The following is a 20,991-nucleotide window of genomic DNA, read 5'->3' as shown; positions in this document are numbered from 1 at the left end:
GAGCCATAAAAAAAGAGGCTGCAGTGGAGCATTAGTGTGATCTGGGGCAGCAGGGGGGGTGAAGCTGAGCCATGCTGAAGCACAGGGGTGGCCTGGGGGGTGGTTTGCCTGTTCAGCCTGTGAACAAACAAAGATTTCAGTTTCCAGGGCTGCCAGTCTGGTACTAAATCCACTAAAACCTCAGCAAGATCCCAGTATGGGGATTCCCACCCCTATGGAAACATGGCACAGCAGCCTCTGAGTAAAACAATTATTACACAAGCACATTTAGAAGCTTCTCCCCAACTGCTCTCTAACCATATCAAATGATAATTAAAAAAATCCCTCCCATCTCTGTTATTCCCACCCTGCATCAGCCACCAGCAATCAGCATCCCAGTCTGCTCCAGGCCTCACCAGCGGCTCCAAACCTCTCTGGAAGGGAGCCAGAAGGTAGGTCCTCATCCAAGAAATACCAACAGATGATGTTCATCTGGCAAATTGCAAGGGACATATCAGGTTGTGCCTGGGGGAGGAGAACAGGCTGGGAGAAAAGGATCTTATTCCAAAGGCACCATGGGAAGTGAAAAGAAAATGGCTTTTAAGAGATGTCTTTGCCCCTCCCTCCCAGCTGTAAAGAACAAGCACTGACCTCCACGACGTCTGGACTGAGCAATTCAAGTTTTCAAGGATGCATTTAGCAACTGAAAATCTCCTAATTGTTCAGAAAACAAACAGAGCCAGAATAGCAAGGACATGGGCTTCTTTTATAAGCGTCGGCCCAGCCTTGTCAGAGGTTCAGCAACATCAGCTTCATGAAAGTTTCAGTCTGTGTCATCTGCAGTGGTGTTTTAGGCCATTCCTGGCCAGCAGGACCAGGAGGGCCAGGAAATTCACTCTGTGGCCCCTGCTGGACTGGAAGGATTGACACTCACTGCTGATATGGAATGGATTGGAACCGAAAAGGTCAAAGCAAAAGGTCTGCAAAGCTGCTCTGTCAATCCCCCACTTGAGACAGTCAGTTTAAATTTTCCATCCCCTGTGGTTAAAATCACGGTGAGAACACTTGGCTCACACGGCCAGGAGGCCTCCGAGTGATGCCTGGTGATCGATACCGTTGCTGTGGGATACAGGCAAAGTCTTCCCTGCTGCCATCCCTGGGGGCTGAGTGAGGACCAGAGATCGAGCCACATTCCCTGCAGCCTGCCCAGCAGCTTTCCAGGGCTCCTCTATTCCCTGTGGGACCAGACTATCCACCCACGAGCTGCCACAGCTCTGCCAAAACCCAGCACAGCTCCCTTTGGCAGAGGTGACAGAGGTCCCACCATGGACCTGGGGACTGTCACTGGGACTCAGCAAAACACTGATGGTCTCTGGGGGTTCTTGTTCAAATAATCTGCCTTCTCCTCTCAGTGTGCATCTACAACTCTGCCTGAGGATTACAACCCCACCAGGCCACCACAGTTGTCACAACAGTGACACATTTTTTCCTTTCCCCAGCCGTGCACTGAACACCCTGTGCGTCCCAAAGCTGCTCGGGAGGCCATGGGTCACCATGCACCCCTCTGGGATGCCCATTTTCTCGCCATCACTTGCAAACGGGAAAAAAAAAGGAGGAATTTATCTGTTCAGGACTGGGAGGAAAGCTCAAGCGAGCGGATGCTGGGGCAGTGCTCTGACCGTTCCACAGCACAGAGCCACGTACAGCCCAGCACAGAAACGTGGGCAAAGACAGCTCGGGAGGAGCTCTGGCTGGCAGCTGTGCCCGTGCCACGCTCAGGTGAGCAGGGCTTTGCTCAGTGCCAGCGGGGGCCACGCAAAGCCTCCCTCAGCCCCGTCACTTTTCCCTCGCAGTCGCATCGCCCCAGATGCTGCAAAGCCTCTCCTGAACTCCGGAGCCGCCTCCAGCCGGGGTACATTGGGGCTCACACATGCCAGGCAGGCTCTCCCCTGGGATGAGAGGCGCACACGCTGCATCACCCCCTCTTCTCCTCCCCCTCTCTTGCTCTCCCTGCCAAAAGTGCGGCCCCTCAGCCTCCTGGAGCGCCGCGGGCCGGCGAGGCTGGACTTCCTGCCAGGCATAACACGAACCAGATGATGTACTCCAAACCCTGTCAGTACGCCCACCCCCAGGAGAGAGGAGCAGGGAGGGGAGAAGGGGGAAAACAAGCTGGATGGAGCTTTCATGAACTCTGCAGAGCTGATGAGCCGCTGCCACCAGGCCAGAGGTGAACCGGTACAGCCGGAGCCTGAGCTCATCCCTTCCTGTCCGTGGCTGACCAAGACTTTCCATCACAGGTTGTGGGGCTGATCGTTTGGCACTGGGAGAAGGAGCCATTGCCCTCCCCGAAGCACTGGCTGCCCTCAGCGGATATCTGCACAGTAACTAAAGAGGCTTTAGTGGTGATTCCCCCCCTCCACCGCCCCCGTTCCAGCGGGAAGCATCCAGAGCAGCACATCTGCAGCTGGCTCTAAATCCCAGCAAAGCCAGACTTGCTGACCCTCGCTGCTGTTAACCCCTGCACCGCCAGGGCTGCGACTTCTGAACAGCAAAACCTTCCTCCCGCTTAGCTTCTCCTGACACACCGTTTGCTCCCAATCAGTGACACTCCCACCACACCGATGACGATCACCCATTACTAAGATAAAAGGCCCAGCTCTGACTCAGATTATTTCGGGTGCCTCCACATGCAACTGCCATCAACAAAATGCTCGGGCCTCGCTGGGACCAGCCTGACTTCGAACCACCCGAGGTGGAATCCAAACAAGCACAAATATTTTGTATCCTCCAGGAAAGTCCTCCCAATGCCCGTAACCTTCCCAGAGGACACTTTTGTGGTTTGGACAAACCTGAAGCCTTTACGAGCAGCTCAGATCTGAGCAGACTCCAGCCTCCTGCAGCCAAAGTCTCAAATGAAATATTAAAAGCCTGAAGTTTTAACAACCTGCCCCTTTCCCTGGGTGCCTGGAGGGAGAGCATCTGGTTTCTCCCAACAGAGCCTGGCAGCTGCCTGCCAGTCCCCGGGGCACAGGAACTCCCAGCAAAAAAAGCCAAGCAGGGGTACCCATTTATTCAATAAAATGAAACACCTAAAGTACCAAAGGGGGCCTACAAGAAGTCTGGAGAGGGACTTTTGCAAGGGCATGGAGTGATAGGACAATGGGAAATGGCTTTAAGCTGAAGGAGGGTAGATTTAGATTAGATATTTGGAAGAAATTCTTCTCTGTGAGGGTGGAGAGGCCCTGCCACAGGTTGCCCAGAGAAGCTGTGGCTGCCCCATCCCTGGAAGCGTTCCAGGCCAGGCTGGACGGTGCTTGGAGCAACCTGGGACAGTGGAAGGCTCGTGGCAGAGGGTGCGGAAAGATGAGCTTTACGGTCCCTTCGAACCGAAACCACTCTGTGATTCTACGTACCAGAATTCCGCGAAACGCTCCGCGGGTTAGCAGCCTGCCCACAAACTCCGGGCCAGCCCTACCCACGCTGCCAGCAAGGCAGAGCCCCCCAAACCAGCCAGGGGTGCGCACCGGGGCCCGCCCCGCGCTCAGCCGCCCCCAAACCCCGCGCAGCAGCGGCGCCGCATCCCCCGCACCCCGCACTCACCTCCAGCGGCGGCAGGTCGGGGTCGAGCTGCGTGAAGCTGTGCAGCACCACGGGGCTGCTCTCGCCGGCCACCTCCAGCCTGACGCCGCCCCAGAGGCTCCGCGCCCGCCGGCAGCCCTCGAACATCCTCTCGGGGCCGGCGGGGACATGGTGCGGCGGGGCCCGGCGGCGGCTCACCATCGGCGGGGCCGCCGCATCCCCGGCCCCGCAACCCGCCGCCGGCCCCGCCAGCCCCCCCGGCTGCCCGGGGAGCCGCAGCGGGGACGTGGAGGGGATGCCCGGGGGCAGCGCGCCGGGAGAGCCGCGGCGGAGCGGTGCGGAGCGGTGCGGAGCGGTGCGGGAGCGCCCGCAGCAGCGGGGCAGGCACTGGGAGCCCGCAGCCGCCCCCGCGCAGAAAGAGCGGCCTGATGTCACGGCGGGGCCGGGACGGAGCCGGCGAGGCTGTAAACCAGGCACTGGATTTCCTCCCGCAGCCTCCGCCCGCCCCCGGGGGCCGGCCCGGCGCGGCTCGGCCCCCTCGGGGAGGGGGGGACGGGGACACGGGAGGCGTGAAAAGCCCCGAGGCCACAAAAAGGGGCGGCGGGCAGGAGGAGGATGCTCGGGGGGCTGCGGGGTGGGGCGGGCGGGGGTGGCCGGAGCCCCAGCTGGGCGGGGGAAACACCGGGGTGTCACCGTTGGTGGGAGGGAGCAAAGTCACACCGGTGACAAGGGCTCTGGGAGAGGATCTTTGTGTCACCAGGTGCTCACGAAGCACCTGGGGCTCACACATCGCTAGCCAAAGAAAAAGTGTTAACTGCGAGTATCATCAGCACTTGTTTTCATCTGAGCATTATCTCAGCCCATGAGCTCAGCCCCCACCAGCAGTGCTCAGGACACTGCCCAGCCCCTCGCTGGCCGCAGCTGGGCTTTATGGCGTGACACGGTCACGGCGCTGCGGGGGCAGCAGGCAGGGTCCCCTGGGAGGTGATGTGACCCACAGTGAGTCAGTGCCAGGCCCCCCGTGCATAGGCAAAGCGGGGATTGGCGACCAGGGCATCTGCTCTCGGCCCAGCAGGGACTCTGGAAAGCAAAATGAGCCTGGGGGATAGCGGGGCTGCAGATCCCACTTTAGAGAACCCCTGCAAGATAATTTTGTTTTCAGAGGCAGAGAGAAACGGGCAAAACTGTTTGCCATTCATCAGCTCCCTGCGCTGAGCACAGCATGCTCCAGCCCTCCCCTGCTCTTCCCCTTCCCTCCTCACACACTGCTGAGAAACTGCATCACAGGCTCCGGGCAGTTGCTGCTGACACCACCAAAACCTGGACTTTCATGCCTCAGCTCCCTCTGCAGCTGAAATAACACCATCCTCCCAGGGCCTTCCAGCCCCACAGCTTTATTTCCAGTGAGGACGTGGAGCCAAGGCTCGCTCACACGTCCAGCTCTGCCCAGGGCACCAGCAGCTCCTGCCCAGGCAGAAAGGGATTAACAAAGCTGCCAGGCTGTGATAGGCTTCAAACTGGAAAGTTTACCAGGCAGAAGGATGAGCCAGGACAATGTGGGCTATTGTCCTGCTTTATCTGGAGCCAAAGAGGTCAAAGGGGACTTCCTGGACACCCTGGGAAAGGGGACCCAGCCCAGCAGCAGGGCCTTGCACTGCCCATGGCAGCCCCACACCTCTGGGGGCAATACACATTTTGAGCCTGCCCAGGCACAGGGATCCAGCCCTGACCCCTGCCCAGGTCACCCTGCAGCACCAGGAGCTCTCTCCACTGCAGAAGGATGCGGTGATGCTCCGTGCAGAGGTGTCACCAGCCCCACTGACAAGTCATGAAGGAACCACATGACACTGCAAGATGTGCTGTGAAACTCAGTGGCGTGCATCACTTGGCTCAGGACATGCCAAAATCAGAGCCAGGGACAGGTTTTCCAGCAGAAATCAGTGTTGCCTCTCTGTGCTGTGAAGTCTTTGGGAGGGAGGCTCTGCTTTGCTTCATGTTTGAGTCTTAGGGCAGAGTAATCACAGCCCACCCCTGGAATCGCTTGGCACCGCTCGAGTGCACACAACAAACAACGGCACCACTCATTTTCAGCTGGCAAAGCCCTCCCAGAGCCTCCAGCTTCGTCTGACCTCTGCAGAAAGATGCAGCTCTGTTTGATGGGCAATTTTCACCGTCCCTCGGTTGACCACTAAAGATGGTTTCAGGGGAAAAACACTTCTGATAATGGATAATAAATAATATAAGGCAGGAAGGCAACTGCAAGGGTTTAAAAATAGCCAGTCAGTTTCCTTTCTCCTCTCTTGGGAACCTTCTGGGTCTGAAAAGCAAAACACTCAAAGCAGGGTCAGGAGCCCAAGTTCAGGATGTTTGCTCTGTGTAGCTAACCCCAAACACTCAGCCATCAGGGGCAAGGCTCTTCAAAATCATGAGATTCAAAACAAATAACTTCTCAGGGCTTCTTATTTGCCTCTAAGCCCACAGCTGAACGGGAATAGGCAGGATCACACTCTCAGGTTCCCCCCCCCCCCGGCACACTTGAAGGTCTAGAAATTGTTGCAAAATGCAATTAATTGACATGCACGTGACTTCAGGGATTTAAGAAAACGATCAATGCTTGAGTGACTCATTAAAAAAATACACTATCAATTTGCACTTGGCAAACCCAGCGAAAAGCTTTTCACAACACACTGAGCTTTTTGATGTCATCTGTAAATGTCCCATCGACTCTGGCAGGCCCAGGAACTGGGTGCTGCGAGAAATCCATCAGTTTGTGTCCTTCCACCACTCTGAAATCAGCTCTTGGCTGGATAAATACAAACCCACATGGCCAACAGCAGAGCAGCTCTGCTCCTCTGCCGCAGTCTCTTGCATGGTCAATAATGTGGAGAGGGTAACACAGAGAGGCTTTTGGAAACTCTAAGCCAGTTTCTGGTTTTGGAATCAATTTGGGTCTCCATCTGTTATGGTCAGGACCTGCAGGACCTGCAGATTCAGACCTCAGTTAATAACTGGGCTCAGCCTGGACCCTGAGTTGTCTCTCCCTGGCACATCCAGGCTTGTGGTGTCTGAGAATTCCCTCAGCTCCATCCTCCAGCCCTCCTTTGCTTTCATCTCCCTGCTCTGCTGCTGAGCAGGGCTTTCCAGCGTGTTTCCTACAGGGCAAAACTCACAGTGACCCAGTTCCTGTGCTCAGTGTTGCTGTGGGGTTTTTTTCTATCAAGCGGGGCTGCCCACCCCAAAGCATGGCTCACAAACACTTCCACAGGGGTTGCTCCTGCGTGGCATCAGCTGCCTGCGAACACCCCAGCGCTCCTGCCACCGCCCCCAGGGCACTGCCACCACCCGGACAAACCCGTATTCCCTTTGAGCCTCAGTGAAACTACAGCAGGACCGATGCCAAGAGCTGCAAGCAGCTGATCTCAGCCCCGAGCAGAGAAGCCAGGAATCACCCTCACCACCTCTAGCTGAGCCCCTCTGGAGCATCACACACCTCCAGCTTTCGCTGTTGGACCAGAGAGGGAACCAAGGAGCCAAACCAGCAGCCTCTGAGGGGAACTGGCCTGCTTTATGTGGGAGTTGCAACATTATCCGGCCTCTGTCCCAAGCTCTGGCACCAGCTCACAAGGCGCGTCCGTGTCGGGCTCTAACATGGAGCCCATAGCACTTCCTTCTATTGTGCAGCTGGGGAAGCCCTTTTTCTTGCTGTTTTTAAGGTGTTTTAGAGGAAAAGTGCTCTGTATTTACAAGAAGTAATAACTAAAGGTTAGGCATTACGAGCTAGATCAAAACTCTTTGGGCATTCTAATTTTAATTGGAAAAGACTTCCATTTTCACTGCCCAGGCTCAGCTGGAATTTTATACTAAATAATAATAATAATAATAATAATAATACAATGATAAACAACCAGTACTATCTCTTCCACTTCAGGACGAGGGGAAAAGCTTGTGCAAGAAGGGAAAACGATGTCACTGCTCTCCGTTCATACAATCTGGACAGAGATGTCAGATTGCAGCAACTGCTCCCCAAATTTGGGGGCCAACTGATCTCAGCCAGCCCTCACAGACCCAGCTCTCTCTTGCAGCATGATCAATGCCCTGATTTAACCAGATTTTAGGCACGAGCCACCCACCACTTGCCACAGCTTACAGCAGGCATGGATTTTAGGAGATTCTCTGCTGAGTATTTCAGATCCAGGGCAGCTGGATCACTCTGCCTCCAGGTTTTGGGCCTTTTTTGGGGCCATTTCCTGACAGATCAGGCACTGTGAACTCTTGGTGCTCTCAGGGAGGAAGGCTGGCTCGGGCTCTCCAGCAACCTCTGCTCCCCACAGCTCCCCATGAGCAGCCACCGATCCGGAGCCGGGTTAATTCGGGAGCACAGCTCTCCTCCACACCGAGCATTAACACAGCCAGGCAAGCCCCTAATTTCTGTCAGTTCCTAGTAGAGGAAGCACAGCAAATCCCTGGGCAATCAGGATCTAAAAGTCTCCATCCAGCTATTCTGTGTTTCATTTCCTGCAGCCCCTGTGCACAGCTGGGCTACGGCATCTCCTGTGGAGGCTGCAGCTCCTGGAGCTCAGCAATGGCAACGCAATTATTCCACAGGCCTTGGAGACTCAAGAGTTTGCAGGAATATTTCTCCTCCATCCTACTCCTTACACCGTCCCCTTGCCCATAGTAGAATCACAGAACTTTTTTGGGTTGGGTTCCAACAGGTTTTTTGGATTCCAGCAGGTTTGGGTTCAAAGGGACCTTAAAGATCATCCTGTTCCACCCCCCTGCCACGGGCAGGGACACCTTCCACTATCCCAGGTTGCTCCAAGCCCCATCCAACCTGGCCTTGGACACTTCCAGGGATGGGGCAGCCACAGCTTCTCAAGGCACCCTGTGCCAGGGCCTCTCCACCCTCACAGGGAATTCTTCCAAATCTCTAATCTAAATCTAACCTCTGTCATTTTAAAGCCACTCCCCCTTTTCTGTCACTCCAGGCCCTTGTCCAAAGCAAGTGACAACACAAATCTGTGTTTTCTAAGCTTTCTGACCTCTGAAAGCCCATCAGAACAAGAACAACACGTGGGGTGGGGGGACATGAAGCCATTTTCTCAGAAAGAAGTGACCACAGCACACTTTGGGTGGGCACCTGGATTCCTTCTCAGCAAAGAAGAAAATACTCAGTAAAATAAGAGGCAAGATACAGCTGGTAATATTAAAATGTGCCCAGAAAGCCGAAGACAGCAGGGCCCAAGGTGTGAAAAGCACCAAGAGACCTCACAGCATTTTGCAGGGCACTGCTGGCAGGGGGAGGCAGGGACCAAGGCCCACCCAGAGCTCGCTGTTTCGGGAGGATCACAAGACACCAGTGAGTTTTGTTAGGGACCATCCCCACACTGGGAGAAAGCTCCGAGCTGCAGCGTTTTCCCTTCTCCCACGTGGCTCTCCACGCCAGCCAGGCGCTCCCCGGAGCGCAGAGTTCAGCAGGCATTAAGCTGCTGCAGCCTGACACGCTGCAGACACACCAGAGCTCCTCTGGTAAGGACTATTATTTCTCGAGCTGTTTGTCTTTAGAGGCAGCTTTTATCTCCCTATCACCTTTTCTGCCAGAATGTTTCAGTCAGCTCTTTTAACAAATACCACCTAAGGTGCTTGCAACCAAAAGGAAAACAGGAAAAACATTTCTCTGTGTTGCTTAGCAATCAGTGTGTGGCGAGTTCAAGCCTCCCAGGTGCTCCGTTATTGTAATTTCCATCCTTGCTTGCATTGGTTCTCTGCAGAACAGCCAGGGAAAGGAAAACCACTGGTGGAAAAGAGGGGAAAGGTTATGGAGCCACAAAAATTTCCAGGAAAGGTGGGAATAGGTGTAGCCCCTGAAGATCAGGGAAACTCATTTCTGAAATCAAGCCGGCCCTTCTCATCTACCAGAAAAGTTAAATGAAAGAGTGAGATTTCATTTTATATTGAAAACACACATCCACCACCTGGGTGGATCCAGAACAGAGCAAAGCTCTGGCTCTGCTCACCTTTCAAAAACACGTCCAAGGGCAGGCAGTACAATTTTCCACTGACAACAACCAGCCAGAATGACACGTTCAGCTGAATCGTGTAAAAGGAGAATCCCAGAAATGAGAGGCTCTGGCAACTGATCCATGGAGAAATCCCAGTGGATAACAGAGAAACTTTGCTTGGCAGCGAGGCTTTTCCTCCTCCTCAGCTCCCATCCCAGCCCAATCTCCTGGCTGGTGCAGGTGGGCTGTGCTGCTGCAGGGACAGGTACACCCACCTCACCCGTGCCAGACACACGGACAGGGAACTGGGACCAGCCTGCACATCCCATGCTCCAGCCAGGAGAGCAGGAGGGCAGCTTTATTCCAGCTTTATTCCCACTGGCTCTCTCCTGGGCTAGGGAAGGCCAGGAGAGGCTCCCCCCTGCCCTCTGCCCAGGTGACAGCACATGCAGGGCATCACCAAGCACCTGGGGACGTGCTCTGACCACACACTGCTCGTTCTCCCTGGGGACAGCAATGCAGGTTGGCGTCTGTGTCACCACCCCGGCACGCTCAGACTCAGCTCCTTGAACCTGAACAGCACCATTCATTCCCCTATTGCTGGAAGGACGTGCCTGGACACACGTAGAGGGGAGGGAATGATGCCATGGAGCTGCTGAGAAGTCCAAGAGAAAAGTGATGCCACAGCACAGGCACAGGGAAGAAGCACATGGAGTTGATACCTTGCACAAGATTAAATTATATCCAAAGGCCAGCTTAAAAATGGAGCCAAACAGGCTGCAAGGTGCTGAACTCATCTGAAGAGCTACAGGTAGGCAAATAAAACAGATTTACACGTAGTACGAAGAGTTACCCCAGTGCAGGAATAAAGTGGAACACTTTACATGCCAGATCATGGGAATACGCGAAGCAACAGCAAGGTGTTCCACACACAGAGCGTTAGTAACACCAATAAAGAACTGAGGTTACTGAAAATAAGACACCCAGTTAAACAGGAACAAAGCTCCTTAAGAGGGGATGTGAAGAGGATGTTCCAACAAAGGTCCTGTATCTCCTTTGACCGCACAAACGTCAGGGAAAGCATAAATCAAAACCCAGACGCGTCGGGAAGCTGCAGGAAAGCTGACTTGATCTGAAGTGAGGAGTGAAACCTTGGAGCCAGGCTCCAGCAGAGTGAAGAGCTGATGTGATTGAAAGCGAGCAGCCAAGAGAGGAGCCAGAGGGCCCAGAACAGCCGCAGGGATGAGGGAGAGGAGCTGCAGGAGGAGCAGCAGCAGGAGAGACGTCTGGCAGCTGGACCAGCAGCCAGCGCGCCCCGGTGCTGACACTGCGCGGCCCCTGCCAAGTCATTTGGGCCAAATTCACCATGGGCTGGGCAGGGACGCAGTGAGTGGACATGAAAACATTCTGCTGTAGCAGCCTGAGCACACACTTACTGGTGTTGGCCACGTGAGAGTCAGGAAAAGGGGCTGGCAAGAGCTGGAAAGGGAAAGTTTCACTGCCCAGCCCTGAGCCAGCTGTTGCAGAGATGAAACAAACAGTGATGTGGCTGAAAAGTCAATTAAGAATTGGAAAAGTCTTTTAGTATTCCCAGGTATTGTTAGGTGCTCAGACAAAGGATGTTTAAAAAAATTATTTTCCCTGTGGTAATTACCACTTTAAAAGGTTTCCGCTCCGCATTGTTTGAGAGGGGGAAGTTATTCCAGGGCCTCTCTCCGTGGCCAGCAGAACTCTTTTTGTTGTGGGGGTTTTGGTGTGGAGGAGCAGTGTTCTTCCAAACAATATTGTATGCCAGTGGCCGAGGGCCAGGTTTGTCCCTCAGTTACAGTGGCACAAACATCAACAAACTCATGCAGTGCCACCAAGTCACACCATGGCTGAGTCCAGCCACACTGCTGCTGACCCTCCCAATGTTTTACCTTCGAGTCCATGATTTATGCTGTTTTTCCTTCAAGCCTTGGCCCTGGGAATCACATTGAGTGCTGAAGAATTTCAGGTTTTATTAAAATGAAAAGGTTATCCCATGAGCACTGAAACTTCTTATGGTTTTGTGTCTCGAGACTGTTTTCGGTGCCTAAAAATGTACAAATCGAGAATGAAAATGTTTTTGTGGTTAAGTGTTTGCAAGAAGCATCTCCCACGTGGATTTGCTGGTGTCTAATAATATATGAACTCATGCTACAGATGTTTTGGGGTATTTACAAGATTCTTTTCCTCCTCTCAACCATCTCATTTCATCATCTCTGCATAGACTTAATTATCCGCGAGCCCTCAGCCAGATCTGTGTGATGCAGGTCAGCGGGTTCAGAAGTTGTCTGGGGAGAGAGGGCGCGGGCAGAGGGACACTGTGCAGCATTAGCCTTATTTTGGTAAGAAATTAGACTTTAAGTTCTTTCTGGCTCCCCTAACTGCAGGGAAAACAGCAAGGAAACACGACCTGAGCTCTTGCAGGAGGGTCAGGGAGCAGACAGCGATTGGAACAAGCTGCTCCGTGAGGGTCTCATCCAGACTTTCTGCAGCAGCGAGGCCCTGAGGAGCTTTTCCCATCTTTGCCTCCCATGGCACAGAGAGCATGGCCTGATCCATCCCTTCCTGAGCTGCCAGCACCATTGCAGGGCGACTTTTTCAGCCTCAGCAGTGAACACTGGACCCATATCGATGGTTCATCACCCAATGCCACTCGTGCCACACAGAGCAGTGTCAGGGTTTCCATGACATGTGGGCGCGTAACACATGGCGGCACAGACGGTGCCACCCAGCCAGGGCATGCACTGAGTCATCTTTCACAACAGCCAAACCCCTGGGGAGCTTCCCTTTCCCCCTCCTTGCCCCAACCCTGGCTGAGAGTCACCTACAAAGCTCCTTCCCAGGGCAGGAGTGCCGGGCACCGCTGGCACTTGAGGGCCCCTGGGAATGAAGTGTGTTGCAGGTCTCAGGTGGAGTCTGGGGCCATTCTGTGAGCAGCTGGACTGTCAGCAGCAGCCAGGTCTTCGACTGACCCCAAAATAACTGGGGAGGGCTGGGAGGGACAGTTCCCCCCAGGGGCTGTGAGTGCAGACGAATCTGGGAAAGGTGGAGCTGCACGCACTTAACTCGTCCGTCTCTTCCCTTGTGCTTCCCGAATCTCTCCCTGCCAAACAGAAAGGGAAATCCGGGATTTTCAGTTGCTTTTGATTCCCTCTTGCTCTGCACACAGCAGGGTGGGGAGGGATTAGTCTCCATTTCCTGCCTCCAGACAGCTCCAGGGCTGCCCAGGCGGGACCCCCCTGATCAGGGGCTCCCCGACCCACGACCACGACACTGCCAGACCTCACAGGGCTGGAACGGCTCTTCCATCCTGCTTCCCCTGCCCTCAGCTCTTCTCCCCAGAGCCCGCAGAAGTGCCTCCCAGCTGCTCTGCTGGGCCAGCCCAGGCTCTGGCGCCACAAACCACATTGCCCCTCCTTCCCCGCTTGGTTGCAGCCTCTAACTTGCTCTCAGTTTCCAGTATGGGAAGGAGAAGTGCTGGGGGTGCACTGTGGTGAAAGAAAAACCCCTGACTCTCAGAGCAGTGCACACGGGAGCCTAAAGGGAGAAGGATGAGCAGAAAGGGGTTATTAAGGGGGAGTTTTGGGTGCTGCTTTCCTGGCAGGCAGGAGAGGAGAGGAAGCCCTCTCATCTCGAGTCAGCACTGCATTGCCCTGTCACCAACATCACAGCCAGACACTACCAAGATTGTCACGCCCAGACCAGCCTTGTCATCCCAAACAGCTCCTCAATATCCCCAGGTGAAAGGTCTGATGCTGCCAGCTGTCCTCTGGGAGCTCACAGCACCCAAATTACAAAGGCAGCTGTCAGCAGGATGGGATTGGGGATTCCCCACTCCTGGGCTGTCAAGAGGGAGCAAAGACCCGATGTCCTGCTGCCAAAAGCTGCTGCAGCCCCAACACACCCAGGGACAACCCTGGCACAAGCCCAGAGAAATCAGGAGAGGAGTGAGGACACAGCGCTGAGGAGACGCCTGCACAGAGATGACACAAGAAAATCAACAAATCAGACTTTGGATGCAGACAACCTTTGAGGTTCTTAAAGTCAGGCCTTCACTAGCATCTGCATGGAAGTGATGCCCCAAAGCCTGAGCTCTGGACCACAATACTGGGGTGCACCGTGTGCTGCCCTCTCCAGACACCATGAGTGATGCCACGCACATGACTCCAGGAGCCAGGAGTTAAAAATACCAAATATCACAAGTTCTGCCCCAGCTGAACCACCAGCTCAGTTACACCACTGTCATATGATGGGGCAGGCAGGAGGATCTGGGGAGAACCAACTCGTGGGGCAGTGGAGCCAATCCTTCCAGCAATGTTGATACCACAACAATGCCACCAAAGCACTCCAGGTCCATAAAAGAGCCATCACCGAGCTGCAGCTGGCGGTCCCCCCGACTGTGGTGAGGTTTCAATTGCAACTGCACTGAAACCAAAGATGTTCCTCGCACCTCGACAGCATTTAACAGCCAGCAGTGGCCAAATCGAGCTGTTACCAGACAGGGCTCCTGGCGGGGTCGTTTCTTAGCTGTATTTGAAGCTCCCATGGCTAAATCCAGCCCTATCCGGACACAGCAGCAGTGCCTACCTGTGCTTGGCAATGCTTAACGAAAGCAAGCTGCTCTCTCCTGCACAGGGACACCAGTGAGCAGCGAGGGGCCGGGGATCCACCAGAGCCAGGGGCTGGCTTAGGAGCGGTGCCGGGAGCCCCGGGGCTGGTCGGCACTGCCCAAGGAGCAGCGACTGTGTGTGATGGGAGAGCGTTTCAGCAACACCACGGACCACAAGAGCAGAGCTCGCGTCAGCAGGGAGCGGTGCCACCGCCTCTGTGGCGGCAGCCACATCCGAGGCCAGGCAGGGTCCAGCTCGTGGCGTTTAACTGCGTGTCAGGCGCACTCAGCATTGCCACTCTCAGCTGTCTCAGCTGCTGCACAGCCCCAGGGCTCCTTGAAACACGGGGTAATTAAATAGGGCCATCTCGTCTGGAGTCCCTGGATGGGAGATGCCCGGGGTTACACCCATGCTCTGCTGTTATGTTAAGGGTTGTGAATGGGGCAGAACTTCCATTTCCCCTGTGTTTGCAGCTGGCACACTCCAAACCAATGGCTGTAGCGATGACAGCCTTGCCCCTGCTCCAGCCCCGCTGCAGGATCCAGAATGGGAGGCTGTGCAGAGGAAGGATGGAGCCACGGGCAGGGAACACCCACACCTCCAACTCACCACCTCCACTTAGGGACGGCCGGATAGCCAGGGGCAAATTGTCCCCGTGCTCTGGCAAAGACCCAAAGCAGGCAGCGAAGAACCTGCCTTTGACGGCCTGCGCTGTGCCAAACCAGTCAGCAAACTGGATTTGCCTTATTTGAGCACACGTGGGCACCGGGCAGCGCTGGCAGCGCTCACGGCACACTCCTGCAACAGCTGCTTCTGCAGGCGCTGCCCTGAGCCCGATGCACGGTGACAGATGACAGCAAATTGCACTGACGGGCCCTTATTGAATCAAACTGTCAGGAGGCAGCTGCTCCGTGGCCGATCTGCCGTGAGCCAGGGTGCCCAGCCCCGGGGGCAGGGATGGAGCCAGCTCCTGCCAGCAGCACATGGGCACCGGGACCTGGCTGTGCAGCTGCCTCGGCAGAGCCTGGAGCCACGAGAAAGGCTCTGCCGAGTTCCAGGGTCCCCACGGGATCCTCGGGATGGAAATTGAGAGCAGAGAGAGAGAAAGCTGAAAGCGCAGGGAAGAGATCCCATTTCACCGAAGAAAGGGAAAGTGCAGGAGGCAGAGTGTGCACCTCTGGGAGATCCACATCTACGGAGTAAAAGCTGCACGAGGAGCAAATTCTCACATTGCTCTCAAGCTTCAGACAGAGAAGTTGGTGCTGAAGGATGGGGAGGAAGAGCAAAGAAGCAGAGAAATGCTCTAGGAGGTCACCTTGAACATCGTGTTCTTAGCTAGAGACAGGCTGTGGTGCCACCAAAATCAGTGGGTTTACCTCGATGTGCACCAGTCGAGGATGTGGCACAGGGTATCTTACCTCGTTTTCTCACAAGCACAGACCCAGCCAGGTCACTTATAAAAATATATTGAAAATAGATTGACTGAACAATTACTGGAAACGTCGGCTCCTTCTGCCTCGCAATACACAGAGAATTAGCACAGCTTTAATTGCACCAGTAACTCCACCAGGGCAGCAGTGAGAGCTGGTCAGGCAATTCCAGCCCCCGCAGTGCTGGTGAGCACGGGGAGCTGTGGCACACGTGAGGTATCCACCACAGACCCACTGGTGTGACCACACACGGGCCAGGCACAGACGTTTAGTGAGCACCGGGCATCTCAAAACCTGCAAATGGGATGTCCCAGAGGTGACAGAGTTCAGGCAATAATGACAAGCCCTCGGCCAGAATGAGCCCCAAGACAGGCTGTACCCCAGGGAGCTGCGTCGGACGCTGGCTGAGGCTCCAGAGGTCTGTGTTTTCATTCCACTTCAGCAACTCTTGTCTGCATCAACACCATCCTGCTACCTGCTTATTTGTAGTAACCCTGGTATTACTGGCCTGGCACTCCCAGGGCTGTGTTTCACATGTTTATTCAGTGTGTGAACACAGGCACAGGTGAGGACTCGATGTTTTAGCACCAGTTACCCAAACAGCAGCAATCGGGGACTTTTCTCCCCATCCCTTTTAAATCAGTGTAAAGATTCAGCCATCACATCAATTCTTCCCTCTCTGAAGGCTCACCAAGGGCTGGAAACTGGGATTGCCACCACCCCAAAAGCTCCTGGGGTGGCATCAGTAGAGGCACAAACCAGAGTGTTCATGGCCCGGCACATTCACACGTGCAGCTGGTTCGTGGGGCAGCGCTTTGGCACCCTCCCCCAGCACTGAGACAACCAGCCCAGAGGCACAGATCAGCAGAGGGGTTCCACACAGCGCCAGGGGCTGCAGGGCACTGCATGCACAGGCTTGGAGCTGCACATGTACACAAGGTGAGCGATGGGCTCAGCCCTCCCAGAAATCCCGAGACTTTACAGCATGCTCCTAAATCTCTGCCCTCACGGATGAGAATTAAACCTGGGAGTCTTTTTCCATAGTTTCTCATTATCTGCAAAGAAACCAAGCGATGATTTGCCTGAAGGAAAAGGAAAGTTTGGCCAAGGGCAGGGATGGAGGGATTTGCTGTTTTTGACTGTAACTGCGGTCAGGAAATGGTCCTAGAGCTCATTTTCAGCTCCTCCCTCTCGATAACATCTACCATACACAGGCAGTGGAAAAGAAACAGCCTTTGATACAGGCACAGCAGACTTTGATTCATCGCGGGGCCGTTGGCAGCTATCGCTTCACCCCGGCTTCAGCCTGGGATTGACACCAGCAGCAATTCCCTGTCCCTGCTTGACTCCCAGTTAAAGCCTTTCCAGCCCCGATGGGGGAAGTAACACCATTCCCACCCACTCCCGCAAGGATTAATTAGCTATTTATGGAGCGCTCCAAGGTGATACCGGTGCTGCAGACAGGAACAATGAAGCCGGAAATTGGTAGCTCGTTACTGCTGATCTGAAAGTTTTCCTTCTCTGTGCCAGAGGACAACATTTCACCCAGGATACCTGAGTTGCAGGCAGCTAAAACTCTTTAAAACTCCACGGAATGAGGTCTCAAATGCGGCAGGGAATAAGCCTGTGCTACGGCAAACCTGGGAACTAATAATTTGTTCCCATCTCCAGCTCCTCTGAGCCTGGCTCTAAGGTCAAACCAAGCTTTTATCTTCGCCTGTATTTCAGTATGCTGAGGGGAAAAAAATAATATTAGAGGAATAAATTAGCATGTGAAATGTAATTTAACTAATTAGCTCACTGGAGTGGAAAATACTTGCTAACCACTTTGAAGTCAAACCGACTGCGCTTACTAGGACATCACAGAGGAGAAAGGGAGAAGGCAAAGATGGGGAGGCCGGCAGGACAGGCTCCGGAGGATGCAAGTACCTAAGCGGGACAATGAGATTTTCCCGGTTTCTTCTCACTCTGTAGAGCGTCACTAAATGTCCAGCTCGGAGAGAGCAGTGCTGGGAGAGCCCCCGGCTGTGCTGCTCTTCCCTAACCCGCATTTACCGGGCACTGCAGCAAGGGGGGCTTTCCCAGTGGTTTCCATCACGACACAGGGCCGTGACCGCTGCATGGCACCAGCCTGGGATGGCCTGGGATGCCCAGCCGTGGGTGGACCGACCCACCAGGCAGGAGGGATGCACTGGGACCGGGCAGCAGCATCCCACCCCCGCGGGGCATCGGCTCACCGCTCCCTCCTAGCCCCGCGGGCTCGCACTGGCAGGGAGTGGATGTCGCCAATTAAGCTGACAAACAGCGAGCCATAAAGCTCCATCATGTCAGGGAACTGCCTGAGATGCCACAAAAAGCCGTTATGTCACTTGCAACAGCCTGCTCATTGATTTCCCCATCTCCCAGACATAGAAACTGTTGCTCTTTTATTAGCAAAGCTTTGGAAATCCCTCCCCATCATAGCAAAAGAGGCAGCCCGGGCAATTTTGCAACTGCTGCGGCTGAATTATGAAAGGGGGGATTGACAACCCCACTGAAAGCTGTCAAGGGAGGCAGAAACAAGAGCCTTCTCTGCCTGATACACAGCACCACATTGAGGGGAACCTGGGAGGGATGTTCCCCTTCCAGCTGGCCACCCACTGAACACAGGCATGAGCACCTCCAGGGCTCCCCTGCCAGCTGGGGAAATGTCCCCAAAGGAGACCCAGTCCGTTGCAGGGGCAGAGAAGTTTCCCTGAAAAACAGGAATCTGAGATGTTGACCCAACAGAGTTGCAGCCCTGGGAGAAGAGACCTGAGCCAGAGGTTCATGTTTTTGTGGAGTGTCCCAACCTGGGCTTTGCCTTGCTCCTTCTTGAAGTCAAAAGTCTCTGGGAATCCAGCCTGTAAAAGGTTAGTTGTGTGTTCAGTGAATGGATTTGCAGCAGGAGGAAAGCCCATTTCTCAAGCCAGGCCTTCCCACAGGGATGTCCCAGACGTGATGGACACTGACGGACAGGATCCTGCAGAAGAGCCCCAGGTAACGCAGCCCCATAACTTTTCCCAACCTGCCTGTGCCATCTCCAAGAAGAAAGGAAATTAATGAGCCTGAAATAGAAATTAAAGTCCTGAAATAGTGGGGGAAATGCCAACACTGCTCCCTCCCCGCTGCCCACGCAGACCGGGGAAGCGACGGCAGGAGATGAGCAGGGACCTGCGGGTGGGTGTGAGACACCAAACCCTGCCTGGCTGAGGGAATATTTCAGCTCTGAAAGAGGAGTTTCCCCATCACCCCACAGACAAAAATGCCACTCAGGATTTCCCTGCTGGCGTTTCCCCACCGGGCTGTGTTTTGCAGCAGACGGAGCTGCCAGCGATGGGGCCCGCTGTGCCCCCGCTTTCCAGGAATGGTGCCTGAGCACGGAGAGGCAGAGCAGCCCCTGATCCACCTCCTGCTCGTGGGTGCTGCCAGCCAGTGCTTGCCCCTGGGGGTTTCATCCCACTCTGCCCAGTGCAGGAGAGGGCAGGGGGTGAAAGCATCAGTGGGCCCAGAGCTGGGAGATGTGAGCATGGCTGGGAAATGTGAAAATGGGGATGCTGGAGACCAATTCCCAATGTGACTCCTGGCAGTTTGAGTTCCCACAGGGAAGCACTAACCTCTCCTGTCCTGCACTAATGCCCCAGCCATGACCTGAGGGCTGGGGACACCCTGATGTGCCAGTTACCAACTGGTACCTCACCGTGACACAACTGCCAGGACTTGCTGTCACCCAGCAGCCTCCAGAGAGCTCATAGAAATTGTTAAAAACTCAACCAACCAAATAAAAACCCCCAGCACTAACACATTGCACATCCCTCTTAAAAATTATTTCCCTTTTCTGCAAAAGAACAGGAATATGACAAGGAAGCAGAGGTCCCTGAGTGACCCAGGCCAGGGCATTCCCCATGCCCGCTCCCAGCCGATGCCCAGAGCAGGGAGGGAAGCAGGGAAGCCTCCACCTGTGTCGGGCAAACCCCGAGGATCCCCCGCGCTGCACCAGGGGCCGCAGGGAAATCCAGCACCAGATCGCACTGCTGAGCAGGAATGGAGATCTCCTGCCGCAAGCCCGGAGAAATCTGCTGCTTAGGAATCGAGCTGAAGGAGAATAAAGCACCCAGGCGCTGCTTCACCCGCTGCATCCCGGGCTCCAGCCACCTCCCACCGCCCGGCTGCCCTCCCTCCCTCCTTCCCAGGAATGCTGCAGGAGGCACCTGCGCTTTCGGGGCGCGCTGCCCACCCCCGGCACACCCCGGCAGCTCCGCAGTGGCCGTCATAGGTATCCTCATTATCCTCATTAGTGCAGCAACACCGCCGATCCTGGCAAAGCCCCCCGGGGTGTTTCTAAATATAGGAGGCTCCCTGCAAGTCCCCTGTGCCTGCAGGGACGCTCAGGATGCTGGGCTGGGGCTCCCCACCCTGCCAGGATCCAACACACCGCCCTGCAGGAAAGTGCTGCCTCCTCCAAGGGAACTGGGCTCGTTTCTGTGCTGTCATTTCACCTCTTTAAACACACACATAATGCTGAGGAGAAGGTAACAGTGATTGTGACAGATCAGTTGGTGGCCATCGAGAAAATCCAGATTTAAGGCTCCTGCAGTGACACTACACACCCTGAGCACACACAGCAAGAGCTGGGCTTTCCCTGCTCCAAAAATCAAAGCAAGTTTTGCCTCAAATTTCAACAGCACCTGGATCACACCCAAAACCCTTACACAGGTGCGACACTGACCGCTCACTGCCCACCAGCCCTAAAAAGCATTGCCCCTGATTTTTGGGTTCTCCAGTAGCTTTATCCCACGGTCCCTCATGCACAGTCACATTCGGGGGGTCTTTCTGTGGGGGGCAGAGTTACGGCAGCAAGGGGAGCCCTCAGCAGGAATCCCCTGACCCACATTGGGAAAGCTCTGCCTCAATGCTGCAATCGACACCAGTTTTTGCATCGTGAACCAAACCCTGCAGCCGCAGCAGAGCGAGAGGGCAGGACCGATGCCCACGGACGGTGACACCAGGCAGGGCAGCCACCAAGGTGTGTGAAGGCAGAGCTGCCTCCCAGGCTTTCACACCCGCCAGCCACTCCAGGGCAGCAGAGCCAGGACACGCACAGCAAACACTCCCTTTCACATCGAGCTACAACACGACTCTTATTGCACACAGAAAGGTTTCCCCTCCCTCCCAAACCCCTGCTTTCGTTTTGGTGCCCTGGATTTGGCAAGCGCCACTGTCTGCCTCAAAATACACCACTCCAGAGAGGAAACAGTCACATCTGGAGGCGGTGCCAGCTCTTGGCATCGTCAACTTTGCCAGAAGTTCACCACCCCCGGATGGTGCCGGGGTGGGGTCACAGCA

At 55.0% G+C, this 20,991-nt stretch overlaps 1 protein-coding gene across 4 annotated transcripts in view; it reads right to left on the bottom strand.

The window, feature by feature from the left end:
* Window positions 1-20,991, bottom strand: part of RALGDS (ral guanine nucleotide dissociation stimulator) — a gene marked incomplete at its 5' end in the record, with an annotated part of 55,995 nt that overhangs the window by 20,502 nt on the left and 14,502 nt on the right. For 2 of the 4 annotated variants that reach the window (XM_082295196.1, XM_082295198.1), the window contains one exon: window positions 3,580-3,705. The exons of 1 other annotated variant lie outside the window; for it this stretch is intronic. In XM_082295196.1, coding sequence (XP_082151322.1) covers window positions 3,580-3,705 — 126 coding nt within the window. Of the gene's footprint in view, window positions 1-3,579; window positions 3,760-20,991 lie in introns of those variants that run through there. One more of the 4 variants, XM_082295195.1, reaches the window with a different exon arrangement.

The sequence above is a fragment of the Coloeus monedula genome, assembly GCF_965178545.1.
Source record: "Coloeus monedula genome assembly, chromosome: 21".
NCBI lineage: Eukaryota > Metazoa > Chordata > Aves > Passeriformes > Corvidae > Coloeus > Coloeus monedula.
Note: the sequence above shows the minus strand (reverse complement) of the source record. Positions and strands in the feature narration are given on the sequence as shown.